The sequence below is a fragment of the Scyliorhinus torazame genome, chromosome 1 (genome assembly GCF_047496885.1).
Source record: "Scyliorhinus torazame isolate Kashiwa2021f chromosome 1, sScyTor2.1, whole genome shotgun sequence".
Taxonomy (NCBI): domain Eukaryota; kingdom Metazoa; phylum Chordata; class Chondrichthyes; order Carcharhiniformes; family Scyliorhinidae; genus Scyliorhinus; species Scyliorhinus torazame.
In genome coordinates, this window is record NC_092707.1 from 406,270,284 (window position 1) to 406,293,811 (window position 23,528).

General features: G+C 44.4%; 1 protein-coding gene across 1 annotated transcript in view; it reads right to left on the bottom strand.

The window, feature by feature from the left end:
- LOC140428158 (phosphatase and actin regulator 2-like) overlaps positions 1 to 23,528 on the bottom strand; it is a 220,840-nt gene that overhangs the window by 32,970 nt on the left and 164,342 nt on the right. The window contains 2 exon segments of the mRNA XM_072514289.1: positions 5,725 to 5,933; positions 9,572 to 10,034. Coding sequence (XP_072370390.1) covers positions 5,725 to 5,933; positions 9,572 to 10,034 — 672 coding nt within the window.

Here is a 23,528-nt window from a genome sequence, read left to right on the forward strand (position 1 = left end):
CGAGCCTTTAAAAGCTAGGTTTTGTGGACCGTATCAGATTGGAAGGAAATTAAGTGACTTGAATTATGTGGTAAAAACACCAGATAGAAGGAAGACTCACCCAGCGTGTCATGTGAATATGCTTAAAAGGTACTTTGAAAGGGAAGGAGAGAAAAGGGAGGAAGTTTGAATGATTCTAACTCAAAGTGACAAATCCAGATGACTGCGAATTTGACATACCTCAAATTAAATTGGAAAACGAGGATGTTCTTAAAAATTGGGATAAATTGTTGAGTTACAGAGGAAAAACGGACTGACCTGAAAGAGGTATTGATATCACATGGGCAAGTTTGTAGAGATAAATTGGGAAATACTAAAATGGCTATACATGATGTAGATGTGGGAAATGCTGTTCCAATCAAACAACATCCATGCAGACTTAACCCGTTAAAATTGGCACAGGTTAACAAAGAGATTGAGAGTATGCTTAAAAATGGCATAATTGGCATAATTGAAGTGGGTGCAGCCAATGGAGCTCACTCATAGTGATGGTACCAAAACCAGACGGTACACAACGGTTGTGTGTGGACTATCGAAAGGTGAATGCAGTTACAAGAACGGACTCTTATCCTATCCCACGTTTGGAGGTTTGCATTAAGAAAGTGGGACAATCAGCTTTTATTTCTAAACTGGATTTACTTAAAGGTTACTGGCAGGTACCTTTATCCGAAATGGCAAAAGAGATTTCAGCTTTTGTGACTCCAGATGGTATATACCAATTCAAAGTTATGCCATTTGGCATGAAAAACATCCCAGCCACATTCCAACGTTTAACTAACAAAGTTGATCCAGGATTTCCCAATTGTGCGGTACACATCGACGATCTGGTAATTTTCAGCCAGACATAGAAAGAACATTTAAAACATCTGATGGAGTTATGCGATCAGCTTCAGGAGGTGTGTTTCATAGAATCATAGAAGTTTACAGCATGGAAACAGGCCCTTCGGCCCAACCAGTCCATGCCGCCCAGTTTTTACCATTAAGCTAGTCCCAGTTGCCCGCACTTGGCCCATAACCCTCTATACCCATCTTACCCATGTAACTATCTAAATGTTTTTTAAAAGACACAATTGTACCCGCCTCTACTACTACCTCTGGCAGCACATTCCAGACACTCACTACCCTCTGAGTGAAGAAATTGCAACTCTGGGCCCTTCTGAATCTCTCCCCTCTCACCTTAAACCTATGCCCTCTAGTTTTAGACTCCCCTACCTTTGGGAAAAGATGTTGACTATCTACCTTATCTATGCCCCTCATTATTTTATAGACCTCTATAAGATCACCCCTAAGCCTCCTACGCTCCAGGGAAAAAAGTCCCAGTCTATCCAGCCTCTCCTTATAACTCAAACCATCAAGTCCCGATAACATCCTAGTAAATCCTTTCTGCACTCTTTCTAGTTTAATAATATCCTTTCTATAATAGGGTGACCAGAACTGCACACAGTATTCCAAGTGTGGCCGTACCAATGTCTTGTACAACTTCAACAAGACGTCCCAACTCCTGTATTCAATGTTCTGACCAATGAAACCAAGCATGCCGAATGCCTTCTTCACCACCCTGTCCACCTGCGACTCCACCTTCAAGGAGCTATGAACCTGTACTCCTAGATCTCTTTGTTCTATAACTCTCCCCAACGCCATACCATTAACTGAGTAGGTCCTGGCCTGATTCGATTTGCCAAAATGCATCACCCCACATTTATCTAAATTAAACTCCATCTGCCATTCGTCGGCCCACTGGCCCACTAATTGATCAAGATCCCGTTGCAATCCTAGATAACCTTCTTCACTATCCACTGTGCCCCCAATCTTGGTGTCATCTGCAAACTTACTAACCATGCCTCCTAAATTCTCATCCAAATCATTAATATAAATCACAAATAACAGTGGACCCAGCACCGATCCCTGAGGCACACCACTGGTCACAGGCCTCCAGTTTGAAAAACAACCCTCTACAACCACCCTCTGTCTTCTGTCGTCCAGCCAATTTTGAATCCAATTGGCAACCTCACCCTGGATCCCGTGAGCTTTAACCTTCTGCAACAACCTACCATGCGGTACCTTGTCAAAGGCTTTGCTAAAGTCCATGTAGACAACGTCTACTGCACTGCCCTCATCTACTTTCTTGGTCACCCCCTCAAAAAACTTAATCAAATTTGTGAGACATGATTTTCCATGCACAAAGCCATGCTGACTGCCCCGAATCAGTCCTTGCCTCTCTAAATGCTTGTAGACCCTGTCTCTCAGAATACCTTCGAGCAACTTACCTACTACAGACGTTAGGCTCACCGGTCTGTAGTTCCCAGGCTTTTCCCTGCTGCCCTTCTTAAACAAGGGCACAACATTCGCTACTCTCCAATCTTCAGGCACCTCACCTGTGGCTGCCGATGATTCAAATATCTCTGTTAGGGGACCCGCAATTTCCTCCCTAGCCTCCCACAACATCCTGGGATACATTTCATCAGGTCCCGGGGATTTATCTACCTTGATGCACTTTAAGACTTCCAGCACCTCCTCCTCTGTAATATGCACACTTCTCAAGACATCACTATTTATTTCCCTTAGTTTCCGAACTTCCATGCCTTTCTCCACCGTGAATACCGATGAGAAATATTCATTCAGGATCTCACCCAAGTCTTGTGGCTTTGCACATAGATGTCCTTGTTGATCCTTAAGAGGCCCTACTCTGTCCCTAGTTACTCTTTTACCCTTTTTCCCTAGTTAATCACCCAGTTTGGTGATTAACCTAGCCAAAAGTGAATTTGGAAAGGCCCAAGTCACTTTCCTTGGCCATACAATCGGATAGGGTCTAATGGTCACACGGGATGTGAAACCAACAGTTATTTAGGAGTTTTCGATGCCCTCAAGACAAAGGGAAATAATGCGATTTCTTGGCATGAGTGAATTTGATGGGACATTTGTGCAAAATCTTTGTGGCGTGATTGCTCCACTGATGGACTTGCTGAAGAAACGTCGAAAATCTCAATGGTCAGAGGAGTTTCAACAGGCATTTGACTGCCTGAAAGCTGTGATAACCAATGGTCCTGTGTTGGAGCATTGCAAGGGACTCTGTGATCAGATTGAACTAAAGTATCTGACTATAAAGAGACATGCCGAGGCGTAGAGAAATGGACGGATTGTGCAGAGACCTTCTGTTCAATGAGATTGGCAATCGAGAAGGATTTCAGTTGGAGGAAGAACAAAAATGGACTATATTATTTTACCGTTTGCGTGTGTTGTTTTTTTAAAACAAAAAAGTATATTTACTGTGTGCATTTCTTAAAGGATAGTGAAAAGGTGAAAAATGAAACCATCTTGAAGTTGATGGTTTATTTTTTTTTCTTGGGGGGAGGTGTCATGTGAGAGTCCCTTTAAAAAATGGGTGTTTATAAATGGGTGTGTATATAAATATCTGTAATGAGAGTACCTTTAAGAAATGGGTGTTTACTACTGCAGTGATGTCAGAGAATGGGTGGAGCTGGGCTGTCTGTCAGCTTTTTACTTTCGTTTTAGGCTGTTTGCTGCAGGGTGTGTTTGAGTTTCATTTTCAGAGCTGGATAGCTGCAGTCACAGCCAGAAGGGGTATTAGTCTCTCTCTGTAGTCTAAAAGCTGTAAATCGACCCTGGTGATTTAAAACTAATAACAGCAGTGACTTTAACCTGGTGTGCTTCTGGTAAAAGGTGTTTTAAGTCTTATAGATGTTAAAAGGAAAGCTTAAAGGATTACTTAGTGTTGTATTCTTTGGGGGTTGTATTTGAATTAATGGTTGCTAAGATGGTCACTGTATGTTTTTAAAAATGTTCACTTGAGTTCATAGAATAAACATTGTTTTGCTTTAAAAAAATACTGTTCCATTTCTGCTGTACCACACCTGTAGAGTGGGCCATGTGCTCCCCATACCACAATCTATTAAAAGTTGTGGGTCAGGAGAACTTCATGATACACTTTGGGGTTTGCTAAATCCTGGCCCATAACACTGTACGTGATCTGCATTTCAGATGAGTAAACTGGTTTAACGGATTCAATGCAGTTCCCCTGGTGAAAAGGTCCAGAGCAAAGGGGTGGAGCTGCCTCACCTGACAAACTCGCAGGAGTAACACTGCTGTATCAGAACCAATAGACTAATGGGCTTTCTGGGAGCTCTTGACAATAGCCAGCTGGTGGGTGGGCACAGGTTGTGGTGGGTATGTGGTGGGGGGTGTAGTGAGGTGTACCGTGGTGTGTTGGTTTGGGGTGTGTATGCAGTGGGAGTGTGAGAGGTATGGGAGGGTGCTGTATGTGGGTTGTGGGTGAGGTGTTCAGCCGAGCAAGGCCGATCTTGACTAAATGGCCCTTTCTGGCAGCTCCGTCGGTTCAGTGAGACAGTGGGAAATGTGTGGAAGAGACAAATAAGAGTAGTTTGTGGAAAAAATAAAGCATCATTTGAAATTTGGCAAGCCATCTTAGAATTCCCTCCCAGAGTCCGGGAGGTTTCAGAGACAGAAATCACGAACGTTGATCGAGCAGCGAATGGGATGCTGGTCCGTATCCCAGGAATGCTGGAATGCCAAGGGGTGGGAATTCCAGTGACATGAAACTCTTGTTAGTCAACAAATGGAGTTCTGGGCACCTGACCTCAGAGAGGATATACTGACCTGGAAGGGGCTTCAAGGCAGATTGACTAGAACGATAGCAGGCTTATAATGATTAGAATGCTATTGCCGAAATTAGGCTTGTATTCTGTTGAGTAAAGGCAAAGGGCTGATCTAATTGACGTGTGTCACGATGATTAAAGGATTTTATCGGGTAGATAAGGGAAACTATTTTCTTTGTTGGGGGGGCAGGTAGAGAAGGGGCTATAACCTTAAAATGAGAGCTAGGCTGGTCAGGGGCGATGTCAGGAAGCATTTCTTCACACAAAGTGTAATGGAAATCTGGAACTTCCTCCCCAACAAAACCATTGAGCCTGGGCGTCGATTTGAGTTTCGCAACTAAGATGGATTTATTTTGGTTGGGTAGGAGACACCGGTGGGTGGGAGGCAGGTACAAGACCCTGGTTCGACCACATTTGGAGTATTGTGTGCAGTTCTGGTCACCTCATTATAGGAAGGATGTGGAAGCACTGGAAAGGGTGCAAAGGAGATTTACCAGGATGCTGCCTGGATTGGAGGGTAGGTCTTATGAGGAAATCATAGATTATCATAGAATTAACAGTGCAGAAGGAGGCCATTCGGCCCATCGAGTCTGCACCGGCTCTTGGAAAGAGCACCCTACCCAAGGGCAACACCTCCCCCCTATCCCCATAACCCAGTAACCCCACCCAACACTAAGGGCAATTTTGGACAGTAAGGGCAATTTATCATGGCCAATCCACCTAACCTGCACATCTTTGGACTGTGGGAGGAAACCGGAGCACCCGGAGGAAACCCACGCACACACGGGGAGGATGTGCAGACTCCGCACAGACAGTGACCCAAGCCGTCTGATTGAATGCTGTAACAGGCTGAAGGAGCTGAATGGCCTCGTCCTGTTCCGATGGATAATGTATTGTATGAGGTCCGATCGACAGCATGACCGGCTATCCCGTACCGGCCTCCCCGAACAGGCGCCGGAATGTGGCGACTAGGGGCTTTTCACAGTAACTTCATTGAAGCCTACTTGCGACAATAAGCGATTATTATCATTATTATGACCAGAGTTCTTACTGTTTAAACATTCGTCATCTTCATCAGATTCATCAGATTCATTTTTGTCTTGCAGTGATTTGTCAGAATCCGAGTCGATCCCTGGAGAATCCCGGTAAGTCGGACTGGGAATGATGATGACCGGTGTGGAATTGTTCAGCTGCACGTGGCTCTTCTTGGGCAGGGGGCTTGCTGCCGACTTCTCTCTCCGGCCAACCTCATCACGACCGCTGCTCAAAATAAAGGATGAGAGGGGTGGTTAGCAAAGCCCCAATTGCGGAACTCAGGGCCAAGCTCCTGGGTGACCCCTGGTACACAACCCTCACCACATTTCAAATAATAATCTCAGAGACTCAGCCAAAGGCCTGCACATTTGGGCTGTCAATGTTCCAGGATTTCTTGGGAGACTCCAGGATTTGGAGTTTAACCATCGGGGACACACTGCTGTGATCAGCATTCAGGAGAAAAAATATCAGCAGAGGTAAATTCCCAAACATTCTGACTCGTATCTTCAATTTCTCTGACCACATTGATCTACCAGTTATAAAAACATTGGGATTTGGAGAAAAGTTTGGTGGCGGTTAGGGGTGGGCGAAGGCCAAGAGATTTGTTGGGTGGGATTTTCCAACACCCCTCGATGTGTTTTCCAGTGGCGGACGCAGCTTGGCATTAACCAGCAAAGTCCACAACACCACCAGATTTTCCTGACAGGTCGCTTGTTTTGTGATTAAACTCTAAATCAGAACGAGCTTTCGCAAACGCTTCTTTGTCACCTTGTTTTTGGCCTGACAGCATTTTCACCATGAGATTTCCAAGCAGCTTTTGATGGGGAATATCAAAGAACAAAGAACAATACAGCAGAGGAACAGGGTCTTTGGCCCTCCCAGCCTGCACCGACCATGCTGCCCACCTGAACTAAAACTGTCCGTCCTTCCGGGGACAATATCCCTCTATTCCTGTCCTATTCATGTATTTGACCCCTTAAAAGTCACTAGCGTATCTGCTTCCACCACCTCCCCCGGCAGCAAGTTCCAGGCTCCCACCACCCTCTGTGTAAAAAAAAAACCTGCCTCGCACATTGATGCAACCATCAATTCACTCGAAGACACGTGGAGAAGTAAACCGTGGTTTTAATCAGCTTAGAACTGAGTCTGCCTGTGACCGGTACAACACTGAAGGCGGCCCCGCAGGTCAGCAGCTCTTATACTTCCTGTAAAGGGGGTGGAGCCATGGGCGGAGCCCGTACATGCCCCAACATATCCCCTGTGGGTGAAGCCACACAATTGCCCATAGGTAGAGCCCACAGGGTTAATAACATAACAGAGTGCACTGGTGAATTATCAGTAATTATACATTCACCACATACATCTCCTTTAAACCTTGCCCCTCGCACCTTAAACCTATGCCCCCTAGTAATTGACTCTTCCACCCTGGGAAAAAGCTTCTGACTGTCCACTCTGTCCACGCCCCTCATAATCTTGCAGGCTTCTATCAGATCGCCCAAAGAACAAAGAGAATTACAGCACAGGAACATTAAACATTAATCATCATTTAACATTTGGCTAAGCTTTAATGTTGAAGGAGTTAATCAATAGAACACTGCCCCATCTCCCAGAGAAGAATGAACACTCACACTTCTCTCATGTAGTATTACCATTGAAATATCAACAAGGTAACATGAGCCAATATAGATCTTTATTTCTCTTGCTGGAGCAGCTCGATTGGTTGAGAGGGGTCTGTGCGTGAGGGTATATTTTTCATTCATGCCACTTCCAGCTTCAATCCTCACTGGGTGGCCAGTCCTTGGACAGGAACCTGGGCTTCCCTTGATTCTGCAACATCCCATTGGAATTGTTTGCAAGGATCTTGAGGAACAGTCACCTTGGGAAGAGTGACTCTGTCCGATTTAACTGGAGTGGGACTGCCCACCTCAGACCAGTCAAACAGAGCTACGAGCTACAGTGTAAACGCAGGGTGATCCTTTGACACCTGACCTTCCATCTGCTATGCACATTTCCAAAGTAGCAAAATGTGATTTGGTTTCTGTGCTGCTAATGCCTATCTGTGTCCTGAAGGGGGTGCTGTTTCCAATATATCAATTCTTCAGCACAATCAACATCTTTTACCCAAAACGGCAAAAGCTTTGCTCAAAAAACTGCACCTCATATTATCTATATCGATAGAGAATGAGGAAAAGTTGACATATTGACTGTAAAAAAGCAGTGGTTTATCCAAGACTTGGTAACCAGCTATGAGTGTTGGAGAGATAGTTATCCGAATGGATTGGTTCTCGGTAATTCAGTTGCAGCATGTGGAGGTCATGTGTGTAGAAGATGTTGTCAGGGGAACCTTGGTAAGTTCCTGCAGTACATTTTGTAGATGCTGTTACTGTGCGTCGGTGGTGGAGCGGGCGAATGTTTGTGGAAGGCCTGCCAATCGAGTGGGCTGCTTTGTACTGGATGTTTCTGATGTTGTTGGAGCTGCACTCCTCTAGGCAAGTGGAGAGCACTCCTGACATGTGCAGGAGCTTTGGGAGGTCGGCGTTAGTCAGTCGTTGCAACATTCCTAGCCCTGGCCTGTTTTAGTAACCATGGCGTTTACATTGTGGGTTCGGACGGGTTCCTCGACCAGACACTCAAATGCTTTGATGACTAGAGGACGGTGTGTTGGAACAAGCAAGACACATCTGCTGCTCCCGCTATGATCTGCTCTCATCTCACTCCCCTGTTTCAGGGGCAGCACTCTCACTCTGGCTCGGGAGGTTTTCCCACTCCAGCGACTTGTGCATATAATGTAGGTTGACACTCCAAGGCAGTACTGAGGGAATGCTGCACTGTCGAATGTGCCCTCTTTCCAATGAGACATGAAACTGAGTCCCCATCTCTAGCGAATATAAAAGGCCCCAGTGCATTATTTGAGGGACAAGCTGGGTAATTCACCCTGCTGCTCAGGGCCAACATTTATTCCTCAGCCAAGATCAAGAGAGAAAAGATGATCTGGTAAATGTTTCCGATTGCTGTTTGTGGGAGCTTGCTGCGCAGAAACTAGTTGTAACGCCCTACATCACAAGAGGTATTGGACTTAAAAAAATACTTAATTGGTGTCAAGTGCTTTTGCACCTGGTGAGGTTGGGAAAACGCAAGAGAATTTTTTTCTTTTGCGGGTTTCCTTGGAAGTGAAGACAGTGATTATATAATGAACCAAAGGTCATGAGGTCAAACTCCACCACTGTGAAGCTGAAATCAGTTTTCATGAGTTATTATCTGTTGCGTCTCCTTCTGGTCTGTCCAACTACTGAAAACTCTGCTCCTACTGTCGACAGTACGATTCATAACTATGAGGAGAGGTTGAATAAACTCGGTTTGTTTGCACTGGAATGATGGAGGTTGAGGGGCGACCTGATAGAGGTCTACAAAATTATGAGGGGCATAGACAGAGTGGATAGTCAGAGACTTTTTCCCAGGGTAGAGGGGGCAATTACTAGGGCGCATAGGTTTAAGGTGCGAGGGGCAAGGTTTAGAGGAGATGTACGAGGCAAGTTTTTTACACAGAGGGTAGTGGGTGCCTGGAATTCGCTACCGGAGGAGGTGGTGGAAGCAGGGACGATAGTGACATTTAAGGGGCATCTTGACAAATACATGAATAGGATGGGAATAGAGGGATACGGAACCGGAAGTGTGGAAGATTGTAGTTTAGTCGGGCAGCATGGTCGGCGCAGGCTTGGAGGGCCGAAGGGCCTGTTCCTGTGCTGTACTTTTCTTTGTTCTTTGCATTCCCGAAGATAAAACATGTCTGCCAACTCGCCCCATGTAACATCTAGTAATAGCCCGTGGAAACTCAAGCCCAATGAAATATCCTGTGGTCTTACCCCTTTTGTGTTTCTGCAGTTACTGTCAGCTCTTTCTCCGTCTGCCCCTGCGATATCTCCATTTCTCCATCAGTAACATCAGGCTTACTGGGCTGGCTGGGATCAGCTTGGAGAATTTCCTTCTCAAGGTTCTGCTGTTCGGATGGGTCAGTCTGATCGACCTTTTGGACATCAACCATCAGAGATCTTTCACTCTCGGCCTTTGTCTTCTCCTCATGGTCTCCAGGCTGAGGTGGTGGGTGGATTGCGGCCGGAGGTCCGACGGAGTCACTTTGATTTGATTGCAGCGAGGGAGGCTGAGAGGGAAAGTCAGAATGTTTTGCAGAATTTCTGAGCGTGTCCCCCGTGCCTGGGAAACCTGGCAGGTCCTGGGGCTGATTAGTGTTCATGGCTGAATGAGGCCGCGAGGGTGATTGAGGAGGCATCAATGGATTGGAGTGCTTCGCAACATTGCAGTGCTTATCTGGAATCAGAATTTGCATCAGTCACCAAACCAAACATTTTACAAAATGATGTCGCTGCCAAACAGCTCAGAAAACACATGAAGGTATTTAAGACCATGACTCCGTACTCTGCCCCAGAAACATTCTCACATCAGATAGGGAGGGAAGTAGGCTAACAGCTCCCTCGAGTGTGTTTCATCTCTTACCTCTGAGTCAGAACGCCGGGTGCAAACTCAGTCCGGAGGCTTTGAAAGTGTTAAGAGAGTGTCATACTGTCAGAGGTGCGTGCTTTGCAATAAGACTTTAAACCAGGACTTGCATGTAAAAGGTCCCATGGCACATTGAGTTTTTCCTGGTATTGTGGCCACTATGTATCCCTCAATGAAGATCACTGAAAGCAGATTATTTAGTTGTGAATCCAATTGTTATTTGTGGGAGCTGGTGTGCAGGTTCCTCTGGCCTGGTGATGGAGGGGATCAGAAAGAAAATTTCAAGAGGGCGACCAAAAATAGGAAAGTTTAAAAAAAAATTTGGAGGACCTAATTCATTGTTTTTCCATTTAAGGGGCCAATTTTTTTGAATATAAATGTCGAGTACCCAATTCATTTTTCCAATTAAGGGGAAATTTAGCGTGGCCAATCCACCTACCCTGCACATCTTTTTGGGTTGTGGGGATGAAACCCACACAGACACAGGGAGAACGTGCAAACTCCACACGGACAGTGATCAAACCTGGGACCTCAGCGCCCTGAGGCAGCAACGCTAACCACTGCGCCACCGTGCTGCCCTTAAGCGGCCAATTTGCCTACGCATCTTTGGGTTGTGGGGGTGAGACCCGCGCAGACACGGGGAGAATGTGCAAACTCCACACGGACAGTGACCCGGGGCCGGGATCGAACCCGGGACCTCGGCGCCGTGAGGCCGCAGTGCTAACCACTGCCCCACCGCGCTGCCACTTGAAAAGGTTGACATGACAATCAATCATTTGGAATTGGAATCAGGTCAAACAGAAGGCCACGGTGCCAGTTGAGGGTTTCTATCCAATGAGTGTGGATCAGAAGCAAGACAGCTTCGTGTTTGAACAGGTTTGAAATCTGGAGAAGAGAGTTGCCAACTGTGATTAAAGGTATTCCTGGAGGCTTCATCACATGACTTGTACCAAACTCCAGCCATCAGTCGGCCAACACATCCATCCTTGTGAAGCATTGGCCTTCCTGCACCAATTGGAAAGCACAAAAGACTCACATCTCTGTTGTCAGCCAAACAACTATTTTTTTTCCCCAATTTCAATCATTTCAAGTCCAATTAAGGGAACCATTCAAAGAAAATGCCAAAACAAATCTTTGAAAAATATCCCGATGATTTTTCTCCAGGATTGCACACAGCAGTATCCGGGAAATTGATCTTCAAGGAGAATCCAGGCCAACCCTGGACAAAGGGAGAGAAAGCATATCACGCTGGTACATACATGAGGCAGTTTGTGTTTGGATGCAGTTTTTTTTTTAACAAACTCTTCCTATGCAGCCCTGGCAACCACATCCCTAATTGTCCTTAAACGGAGTGGCTTTCTGGACCACTTCAGAGGGCAGTTGTGAGTCAGCCACATTGCTGTGGGTCTGGAGTCACATGTAGGCCCGACCGGGCAAGGATGGAAGATTTCCTTCCCTCCAGCGGGTGAAGTGAACCCGATCAATCTTCACGACAATCACTGGTCACCAATCAGCTTTCAATTCCTCACTTTATTCACTGAATTTAAATGCCAGCCGCTGCTATGGCAGGAAGCAAACCCCTTGCCCCAGAGGATCAGTCTGGGGCTCTGGATTGCCAAGCCCATTACATCATGACTTTGCTACTCTCTGAGATGGCAGCACCACCTGAGTGGAAAAACACTCGGCAAGACGGAGCTTGTCACAATCATCATTCAACTGAATTACACTAAACTAAAGCATTGATAGCTATTGTACACTTAAATGTCATCATTTTGTAATCTCATGAATGAATTTATATTGGTGGGAAAGTAGCAATTAAGTTATCATCTGTTGTTTTGTTCAATTGGGGATTTGAATTGTATCATAATTACACAGTGCATTCTGTAAAAAAGCTTACTCAGTTCGGGAAGAAATGAAATGAAATGAAAATGAAACGAAATGAATGAAAATCGCTTATTGTCACAAGTAGGCTTCAAATGAAGTTACTGTGAAAAGCCCCTAGTCGCCACATTCCGGCGCCTGTTCGGGGAGGCTGGTACGGGAATCGAACCGTGCTGCTGGCCTGCCTGGGTCTGCTTTCAAAGCCAGCGAATTAGCCCTGTGCTAAACAGACTTGCACAGGATTAAAATTGAGTCCAATGATTCTTCAGTCGAGCACTTTGGATAGGTGCAGGGCAAAGCTTTCTCTGCAGTTCCCTCAATGAATGAATAATGTAACGGTTTTAGACAGGAAGTGCCCTTCAGCCCATCGAGCCCTGCTATCTGCAGCATGACCTTGGTTCCCATTTGTCGACAGGACCCTGTCTAGTTTTTCTTGAAACGTTTTGACGTTTCTTGTTCCACCTCTTGTTGTCAGTAATCCGTTCTCATACTGACCTACCTTAAGACTAGTGTCAGAAATTCAATTATGAGCCCCCTGAATTAGGCCCGGATTTATTGCAGAATGCGGTTAGGATTGAGATTATTCGAGTTTATCGGACAAAGTGCCGTGATAGCCCGATGAGAAACTGTCATTTTTAAAAATTAACTTTTATGGGGTGTGGGCATCGCTGGCTGGGTCAGCATTTATTGCCCATGCCTAATTGCCCTTGGCAAGGTGGTGGTGAGCTCCCTTCTTGAACCGCTGTAGCCCCTGAGGCGTAGATGCACCCACAGAGTTGGTGTTTCTGGCTGGCATCTAGGTGGCTCATTTGGCCAAACAGACAAGGTGTACGTGCTTTCCAGAAGGGACAGTTCAGTCATATCATGATACTCAATGTGTAAGACAAAACCATATGTTTGAATTCAGTGCTTGCTTTGAAGTAGCACTTGAAGGAGGCGACAGAAAATGGGAACAGAGAGAAAAGAATTATCAAGAGCCGACTGGGAGAGCAGGAGGGGTAAAACATTTAGAGACCAGGAAATGGGAGGTGTGGTCCACAAGTGTCTTCACTCTGATAAGATTCGCCTTGGGGCTTGTCGACTTTCAGTAAGATTTTCCCATGTTTCCAAAAGCGGACAATTCGCACGAGGTGGAGTGGGGTTAGAAAAGAATCGAAGGAGCACCAACGATGGGGCAAAGACACTGAACAATTAGAACCAAACAATAAAATGCCACCAAATAGTTTTACCAAACAAGGCTAAAGCGTAGCAGTGTGAATCAAAAATTACTTTGTGTTGAATTAAAGTTCTTCAATGATGAAAGAGGAAGTCGAGGCGGGTTTACTGAAAGTACTATTGTTCAATCACTGTAATATATACCTTTCGCTTTGTTAAAAGCAAGTTGAACCTTCACATGCAATTTGGACTTATTGTCATACGCCTTGGAACATCGTGAAAGGAGTTTAACATTTCTGTCTGGGTTGTGGGTACCACTGGCCAGGCCGTTCTTATTGCCCATCCCGAGAGAAGGTGGCAGTCTGTATGATGAGGATACTGTTAGAGAGGGGGCTCCAGGATTTTGAGGCCGTGATGATAAGAGGGTGGTGATGTTGTTAGGATCTGGAATGCAAAGCCCAAAAGGGTGGTGGAGTTCAATTCAATTGTAACTTTGCAAAGGGTTGTGAAGGGTTGTGAAGCACGGTAGCATTGTGGATAGCACAATCGCTTCACAGCTCCAGGGTCCCAGGTTCGATTCCGGCTTGGGTCACTGTCTGTGTGGAGTCTGCACATCCTCCCCGTGTGTGCATGGGTTTCCTCCGGGTGCTCCGGTTTCCTCCCACAGTCCAAAGATGTGCAGGTTAGGTGGATTGGCCATGATCAATTGCCCTTAGTGTCCAAAATTGCCCTTGGAGTTGGGTGGGGTTACTGGGTTATGGGGATAGGGTGGAGGTGTTGACCTTGGGTGTGGTGCTCTTTCCAAGAGCCGGTGCAGACTTGATGGGCTGAATGGCCTCTTCTGCACTGTAAATTCTATGAATATATTGTCATGCGAGAGTATCTTTAAGACATGGATGTTTAAGCAATGAACCTTTAAGAAAACAGTGATGTCAGAGAGTGGGTGGAGCTGGGCTTTAGAAAGGGAGATACAGATCAGGGGAAAAGATAAAGAGAGGGAGTTTGAACTTCAGAAAATGGCCATGAAACATGACAATCAGTTAAAATTGGCAGACGTAAAGAGAAACGTACAGTTGGATGATAGTGATGAGGATAGTGAGAAAGAGCGTCATAGTCGAAGGCTTGGTGGGAATCTTTTTAAATATGTCCAAGCATTGCCAAGGTTTGATGAGAAGGAAGTGGAAGCCTTTTTCATTTCATTTGAGAAGGTAGCTAAACAAATGAAATGGCCACAGGGCATGTGGGTGTTACTGATTCAAACAAAGCTGGTAGGTAGAGCTAGTGAAGTGTTTGCATCACTACTGGAGGAGGTATCTGGAACGTATGAGGAGGTGAAGAAATCCATCTTAAGTGCATACGAGCTAGTGTCTGAAGCTGACAGACAAAGGTTTAGAAATTTAAGGAAAGAATTTGGTCAAACATACATGGAGCTTGAAAGGCTCAAACAGAGCAATTTTGATAGGTGGATAAGGGCTTTGAAAATAGACCAAACGTATGAAGCTCTCAGAGAAATTATACTTTTGGAGGAGTTTAAAAATTCAATTCCTGATGTAGTGAGAACTCATGTGGAAGAACAGAGGGTTAAGACTGCGAGATTAGCAGCGGAAATGGCAGATGATTATGAATTAGTTCATAAATCAAAGATTGGTTTGCGACATCAGTTTCAGCCTGTGAGGGATAGAAACTGGGGACATGAGAAATACTCAAGTGGTAAAGGTAAAGGTGATCTGATGGGAGACAATAAAGAGAGTGCACCTCAGATTAAAAAATAAATCCAGGAAGGTGAAAAAGAAATGAAAAGTTTCAAATGTTTTCACTGTAATGTCAGGATAGATAAGATGAATGCGTGGCTCGAAAGATGGTGCAAGAGGGAGGGATTCAAATTCCTGGGGCACTAGAACCGGTTCTGGGGGAGGTGGGACAAACCGGACGGTCTGCACCTGGGCAGGACTGGAACCGATGTCCGAGGGGGGCTGTTTGCTAGAGCTGTTGGGGAGAGTTTAAACTAATGTGGCAGGGGGATGGGAACCGTGCAGGAAGTTGGAAGGTAGTAAAACAGGGACAGAAACAAAAGGCAGTAAGGGGGAAAGTGTAAGGCAGAGAAGCCACAGTCAAACATCAAAAAGGGCGACAGTACAAGGTACAGTGACTGAGGGGAACTCAGTGAATAGGACCAGGAATACTAAAAGGAATAAAACGGGAAGTAAAAACATTAATGGTAAGCGACGCGGCAGGTTGTTACAGGAAGATATGGGTTCAACGACAAGGAAAATTAGGAGAAAAGTTAAGAGGAAATATAACTTAGGAGAGGTTACTGATCGAGGTGTTAAGATTCAGAACAGAGGTAAAGAAAACAACGTAAGTGTACTTTACCTGAATGCTCGTAGTATTCGGAATAAGGTAAATGAGTTGATGGCGCAAATCATCGTGAATGTCTATGATTTAGTGGCCATTACTGAAACATGGTTAAAGGATGGTCACGACTGGGAGTTAAATATCCGAGGGTATCAAACTATTCAGAAAGGCAGAGTGGATGGTAAGGGAGGTGGTGTAGCTCTGTTAATTAAGGATGACATCCGGGCAACAGTAAGGGATGACATCGGTGCTATGGAGGATAAGGTTGAATCCATTTGGGTGGAAATCAGGAATAGTAAGACAAAAAAGTCACTGATAGGAGTAGTCTATAGGCCACCAAATAGTAACATTATGGTGGGGCAGGCAATAAACAAATAAATAACTGATGCATGTAGAAATGGTACAGCAGTTATCATGAGGGATTTTAATCTACATGTCGATTGGTTTAACCAGGTCGGTCAAGGCAGCCTTGAGGAGGAGTTTATAGAATGTAGCTGCAATAGTTTCCTAGAACAGTATGTAATGGAACCTACGAGGGAACAAGCAGCCTAGATCTGGTCCTGTGTAATGAGACAGGATTGATTCAGGATCTCATAGTTAGGGATCCTCTCGGAAGGAGCGATCACAATATGGTGGAATTTAAAATACAGATGGAGGGTGAGAAGGTAAAATCAAACACTAGTGTTTTGTGCTTAAACAAAGGAGATTATAATGGGACGAGAGAAGAACTAGCTAAGGTAGACTGGGAGCAAAGACCTTATGGTGAAACAGTGGAGGAACAATGGAGAACCTTCCAAGCGATTTTTCACAGTGCTCAGCAAAGGTTTATACCAACAAAAAGGAAGGACGGTAGAAGGAGGCAAAATCGACCGTGGATATCTAAGGAAATAAGGGAGAGTATCAAATTGAAGAAAAAAGCATCCAAAGTAGCAAAGATCAGTGGGAGAGTAGAGGACTGGGAAATCTTTAGGGGGCAACAGAAAGCTACTAAAAAAGCTATAAAGAAGAGTATGATAAATTATGAGAGTAAACTTGCTCAGAATATAAAAACAGATAGTAAAGGTTTCTACAAATATATAAAACAAAAAAGAGTGGCTAAGGTAAATATTGGTCCTTTAGAGGATGAGAAGGGAGATTTAATAATGGGAGATGAGAAAATGGCTGAGGAACTGAACAGGTTTTTTGGGTCGGTCTTCACAGTGGAAGACACAAATAACATGCCAGTGACTGATGGAAATGAGGCTATGACAGGTGAGGACCTTGAAATGAAATGAAAATCACTTATTGTCACAAGTAGGCTTCAATGAAGTTACTGTGAAACGCCCCTAGTCACCACATTCCGGCGCCTGTTCGGGGAAGCTGTTTTACTGGAATTGAACCGTGCAGCTGGCCTGCCTTGGTCTGCTTTCAAAGCCAGCGATTTAGCCCTGTGCTAAACAGCCCCTTTAATTAATGGATGAGAGGATTGTTATCACTAAGGAGGTAGTGATGGGCAAGCTAATGGGGCTAAAGGTAGACAAGTCTCCTGGCCCTGATGGAATGCATCCCAGAGTGCTAAAAGAGATGGCTAGGGAAATTGCAAATGCAAATACAAATTGCAAATGCACTTGTGATAATTTACCAAAATTCACTATTCTCTGGGGTGGTCCCGGCAGATTGGAAATTAGCAAACGTGACACTACTGTTTAAAAAAGGAGGTAGGCAGAAAGCGGGTAATTATAGGCCAGTAGGGAAGATGCTGCAATCTATCATCAAGGAAGAAATAGCGAGGCATCTGGATGGAAATTGTCCCATTGGGCAGACGCAGCATGGGTTCATAAAGGGCAGGTCGTGCCTAACTAAGTTAGTGGAATTTTTTGAGGACATTACCAGTGCGGTAGATAACGGGGAGCCAATGGATGTGGTATATCTGGATTTCCAGAAAGCCTTTGACAAGGTGCCACACAAAAGGTTGCTGCATAAGATAAAGATGCATGGCATTAAGGGGAAAGTAGTAGCATGGATAGAGGATTGGTTAATTAACAGAAAGCAAAGAGTGGGGATTAATGGGTGTTTCTCTGGTTGGCAATCAGTAGCTAGTGGTGTCCCTCAGGGATCAGTGTTGGGCCCACAATTGTTCACAATTTACATAGATGATTTGGAGTTGGGGACCAAGGGCAATGTGTCCAAGTTTGCAGACGGCACTAAGATGAGTGGTAAAGCAAAAAGTGCAGAGGATACTGGAAGTCTGCAGAGGGATTTGGATAGGCTAAGTGAATGGGCTAGGGTCTGGCAGATGGAATACAATGTTGACAAATGTGATGTTATCCATTTTGGTAGGAATAACAGCAAGAGGGATTATTTAAATGATAAAATATTAAAACATGCTGCTGTGCAGAGAGACCTGGGTGTGCTAGTGCATGAGTCGCAAAAAGTTGGTTTACAGGTGCAACAGGTGATTAAGAAGGCAAATGGAATTTTGTCCTTCATTGCTAGAGGGATGCAGTTTAAGACTAGGGAGGTTATGCTGCAATTGTATAAGGTGTTAGTGAGGCCACACCTGGAGCATTGTGTTCAGTTTTGGTCTCCTTACTTGAGAAAGGACGTACTGGCACTGGAGAGTGTGCAGAGGAGATTCACTAGGTTAATCCCAGAGCTGAAGGGGTTGGATTACGAGGAGAGGTTGAGTAGACTGGGACTGTACTCGTTGGAATTTAGAAGGATGAGGGGGGATCTTATAGAAACATATAAAATTATGAAGGGAGTAGATAGGATAGAAGCGGGCAGGTTGTTTCCACTGGCGGGTGAAAGCAGAACTAGGGGGCATAGCCTCAAAATAAGGGGAAGTAGATTTAGGACTGAGTTTAGGAGGAACTTCTTCACCCAAAGGGTTGTGAATCTATGGAATTCCTTGGCAAGTGAAGCAGTAGAGGCTCCTTCATTAAATGTTTTTAAGATAAAGATAGATAGTTATTGAAGAATAAAGGGGTTAAGGGTTATGGTGTTCGGGCTGGAAAGTGGAGCTGAGTCCACAAAGATCAGCCATGATCTCATTGAATGGTGCAGCAGGCTCGAGGGGCCAGATGGCCTACTCCTGTTCCTAGTTCTTATGTTCTTATGTAATAAACTCGGCCATGTTAAGTCACAGTGTTGGTGGTTGAAGAAAAGCACTGGTAAGGCTGATGTAGTAAAACAGGATAAGACAGTGGGGCTTCTTAGAGTGGTAAAGGAAAGCCCAAGGGAAGCGAACATAGAACATAGAACATTACAGCGCAGTACAGGCCCTTCGGCCCTCGATGTTGCGCCGACCTGTGAAACCACTCTAAAGCCCATCTACACTATTCCCTTATCGTCCATATGTCTATCCAATGACCATTTGAATGCCCTTAGTGTTGGCGAGTCCACTGCTGTTGCAGGCAGGGCATTCCACACCTTTACTACTCTCTGAGTAAAGAACCTACCTCTGACATCTGTCTTATATCTATCTCCCCTCAATTTAAAGCTATGTCCCCTCATGCTAGACATCACCATCCGAGGAAAAAGGCTCTCACTGTCCACCCTATCCAATCCTCTGATCATCTTGTATGCCTCAATTAAGTCACCTCTTAACCTTCTCTCTAACGAAAACAGCCTCAAGTCCCTCAGCCTTTCCTCATAAGATCTTCCCTCCATACCAGGCAACATTCTGGTAAATCTCCTCTGCACCCTTTCCAATGCTTCCACATCCTTCCTATAATACGGCGACCAGAATTGCATGCAATACCCCAAATGCGGCCGCACCAGAGTTTTGTACAGCTGCAACATGACCTCATGGCTCCGAAACTCAATCCCTCTACCAATAAAAGCTAACACACCGTACGCCTTCTTAACAACCCTCTCAACCTGAGTGGCAACTTTCAGGGATCTACGTACATGGACACCGAGATCTCTCTGCTCATCCACACTGCCAAGAATCTTACCATTAGCCCAGTACTCTGTCTTCCTGTTATTCCTTCCAAAATGAATCACCTCACACTTTTCTGCATTAAACTCCATTTGCCACCTCTCAGCCCAACGCTGCAGCTTATCTAAGTCCCTCTGTAACTTGTAACGTCCTTCCGCACTGTCCACAACTCCACCGACTTTAGTGTCATCTGCAAATTTACTCACCCATCCTTCTACGCCCTCCTCCAGGTCATTTATAAAAATGACAAACAGCAGTGGCCCCAAACCAGATCCTTGTGGTACACCACTAGTAACTGGACTCCAGTCTGAACACTTCCCATCAACCACCACCCTTTGTCTTCTTCCAGCGAGCCAATTTCTGATCCAAACTGCTAAATCTCCCTGTATCCATTTTATCCCTATTTCCTGCAGTAGCCTACCATGGGGAACCTTATCAAACGCTTTACTGAAATCCATATACACCACATCAACTGCTTTACCCTCATCCACCTGTTTAGTCACCTTCTCAAAGAACTCAATAAGGTTTGTGAGGCACGACCTACCCTTCACAAAACCGTGTTGACTATGTCTAATCAAATTATTCCTTTCCAGATGATTATACACCCTATCTCTTATAAACCTTTCCAAGATTTTGCCCACAACAGAAGTAAGGCTCACTGGTCTATAGTTACCGGGGTTGTCTCTACTCCCCTTCTTGAACAAGGGGACAACATTTGCCATCCTCCAGTCTTCTGGCACTATTACTGTCGACAAAGATGACTTAAAGATCAAAGTCAAAGGCTCAGCAATCTCCTCCCTAGCTTCCCAGAGAATCCTAGGATAAATCCCATCCGGCCCAGGGGACTTATCTATTTTCACACGTTCCAGAATTGTTAACACCTCCTCCTTATGAACCTCAAGCGCTTCTAGTCTAGTAGCCTGAATCTCAGTATTCTCCTCGACAACATTTTCTTATTCCTATGTGAATACTGACAAAAAATATTCATTTAGCACCTCTCCTATCTCCTCGGACTCCAAGCACAACTTCCCGCTACTGTCCTAGACTGGCCCTACTCTTACCCTAGTCATTCTTTTATTCCTGACATATCTATAGAAAGCTTTAGGGTTATCCTTGATCCTACCTGCCAAAGACGTCTCATGTCCCCTCCTGGCTCTTCTTAGCTCTCTCTTTAGGTCCTTCCCAGCTAACTTGTAATTCTCGAGCGTCCTAACTGAACCTTCATGTCTCATCTTTACATAAGCCTCCTTCTTCCTCTTGACAAGTGTTTCGACTGCCTTTGTAAACCACGGTTCCCTTGCTCGACCACTTCGTCCCTGCCTGACAGGTACATACTTATCAAGGACATGCAGTAGCTGTTCCTTGAACAAGCTCCACATTTCCATTGTGCCCATCCCCTGCAGTTTTCCTCTCCATCCGATGCATCCTAAGTCTTGCCTCATCGCATCATAATTGCCTTTCCCCCAGATATAACTCTTGCCCTGCGGTATATACCTATCCCTTTCCATCACTAAAGTAAACGTAATCGAATTGTGGTCACTATCACCAAAGTGCTCACCTACCTCCAAATCTAACACCTGTCCTGGTTCATTACCCAGTACCAAATCCAATACGGCCTCGCCTTTCATTGGCCTATCTACATACTGTGTCAGGAAACCCTCCTGCACACATTGGACAAAAGCGGACCCATCTAAAGTACTCGAACTATCGCATTTCCAGTCAATATTTGGAAAGCAAAGGAGGTGCAAACGATTGTACAGCCTGTTCAAGAAGTAATTGTTAAGAAGGTGCCAGATGTCTTTAAAGAATTTACTTGTGTGGGTAAAGTTTACTCATGTGTATCAAAAGGAGCAGGTAAAGAAGTCACAATTTTAAGAGACACAGGGGCCAGTCAATCTTTAATGGTAAGAGATGGGGAATTATGTAGTTTGGGAAGAATGTTGCCAGAAAAGGTGGTGATATGTGGAATTCAGGGTGAGAGGAGTAGTGTTCCATTATATAAGGTAAGGTTGGAAAGTCCAGTGAAGAGTGGTGAAGTGAGAGTAGGAGTAATAGATAAACTATCTTGCCCAGGAATACAGTTTATCTTGGGTAATGATATAGCTGGATCGCAGGTGGGAGTGATGCCTATTGTGGTTGATAAGCCATTGGAAAATCAGTCAACTGAAGTGTTGAAGGACGAATATCCTGGGATTTTTCTGGATTGTGTAGTAACAAGGTCGCAAAGTCACAGGTTAAGACAAGAGGAGAAATCAAAGAGTGAAGATGAAGTTGAAGTGCAATTATCAGAAACGATTTTTGATCAGATGGTTGGAAAAGAACAAGAACAGGTGGAGGATGAGGCGGATATTTTTAGTTCAGGAAAATTGGCGGAGTTACAACAGAAAGATGTAGAAATAAAACGGATATATCAGAAAGCATATACGGAAGAGGAATCTGAGAGTATACCAGAGTGTTATTACCGTAAAAATGATATCTTGATGTGAAAATGGAGACCTGTACATATGCAGGCGGATGAAAAGTGGGCAGAAGTTCATCAAGTAGTATTGCCAGTAGGATATAGAAAGGAGGTGTTGCGCGTTGCACATGAGGTACCAGTGGGAGGTCATTTGGGAATAAGGAAAACTCAAGCTAAAATCCAGAAACATTTTATTGGCCTGGACTACATAAAGATGTAGTTAAATTTTGTCACTCATGTCACACATGTCAAGTGATAGGGAAACCTCAAGCAGTGATAAAACCAGCACCCTTAATACCCATTCCAGCATTTGAGGAACCGTTTACAAGGGGGTCTTAATCGATTGTGTAGGACAGCTTCCTAAAACAAAAAGTGGGAATCAATATCTTTTGACCGTAATGGATGTGTCTACTTGGTTTCCAGAGGCCATTCCAGTACGTAATATTACAGCTAAAAGGGTTGTGGAGGAGTTACTTAAATTCTTTACTAGATATGGACTACCCACAGAAATTCAATCGGATCAAGGAACGAATTTTACTTCAAAGTTATTCAAAGAAGTTATGGATAGTTTAGGAATAAAACAATTTAAATCAACTGCGTACCATCCAGAATCGCAGGGAGCGTTAGAAAGGTGGCATCAGACATTAAAGACAATGTTGAGGGCGTATTGTCAAGATTATCCAGAGGATTGGGATAAAGGAATTCCATTCATATTGTTTGCAATTAGGGATGCACCTAATGAGTCTACCAAATTTAGTCCTTTTGAACTAATTTTTGGTCATGAGGTAAGAGGGCCACTTAAATTGATTAAGGAAAAATTGGTGGGTGAGAAATTACACAATTGGATTAAGTGTCAAATTTTAGGGAACGATTAAATAGAGCAGGTAAATTGGCTAGACACCATTTGAAAGTTGCACAAATTGTGATGAAGCGGGTAGCGGACAAGAAATCCAAAGTTTGTAGTTTTGCCAGTGGAGATAAAGTTTTAGTGTTGTTACCAATGTAGGGGAGCCTTTAAAAGCTAGGTTTTGTGGACCGTATCAGATTGAAAGGAAATTAAGTGAGGTGAATTAAGTGATAAAAACACCAGATAGAAGGAAGACTCACTGAGTTTGTCATGTGAATATGCTTAAAAGGTACTTTGAAAGGGAAGAAGAGAAAAAAGAGGTTTTAATGATTCTAACTCAAAGTGAAGTATCAAATCCAGATGACTGTGAATTTGACATACCTCAAATTAAATTGGAAAATGAGGATGTTCTTAAAAATTGGGATGAATTGTTAAGTTACCTTCCAGAGGAAAGACAAACTGACCTGAAAGAGTTATTGATATCACATGGGCAAGTTTGTAGAGATAAATTGGGAAGTACTAAAATGGCTTTTCATGATGTAGATGTGGGAAATGCTGTTCCTATCAAACAACATCCATATAGACTTAATCCTTTAAAATTGGCACAGTTTAACAGAGAGATTGAGAGTATGCTAAAGGATGGCATAATTGAAGTGGGTTGCAGCCAATGGAGCTCACCCATAGTGA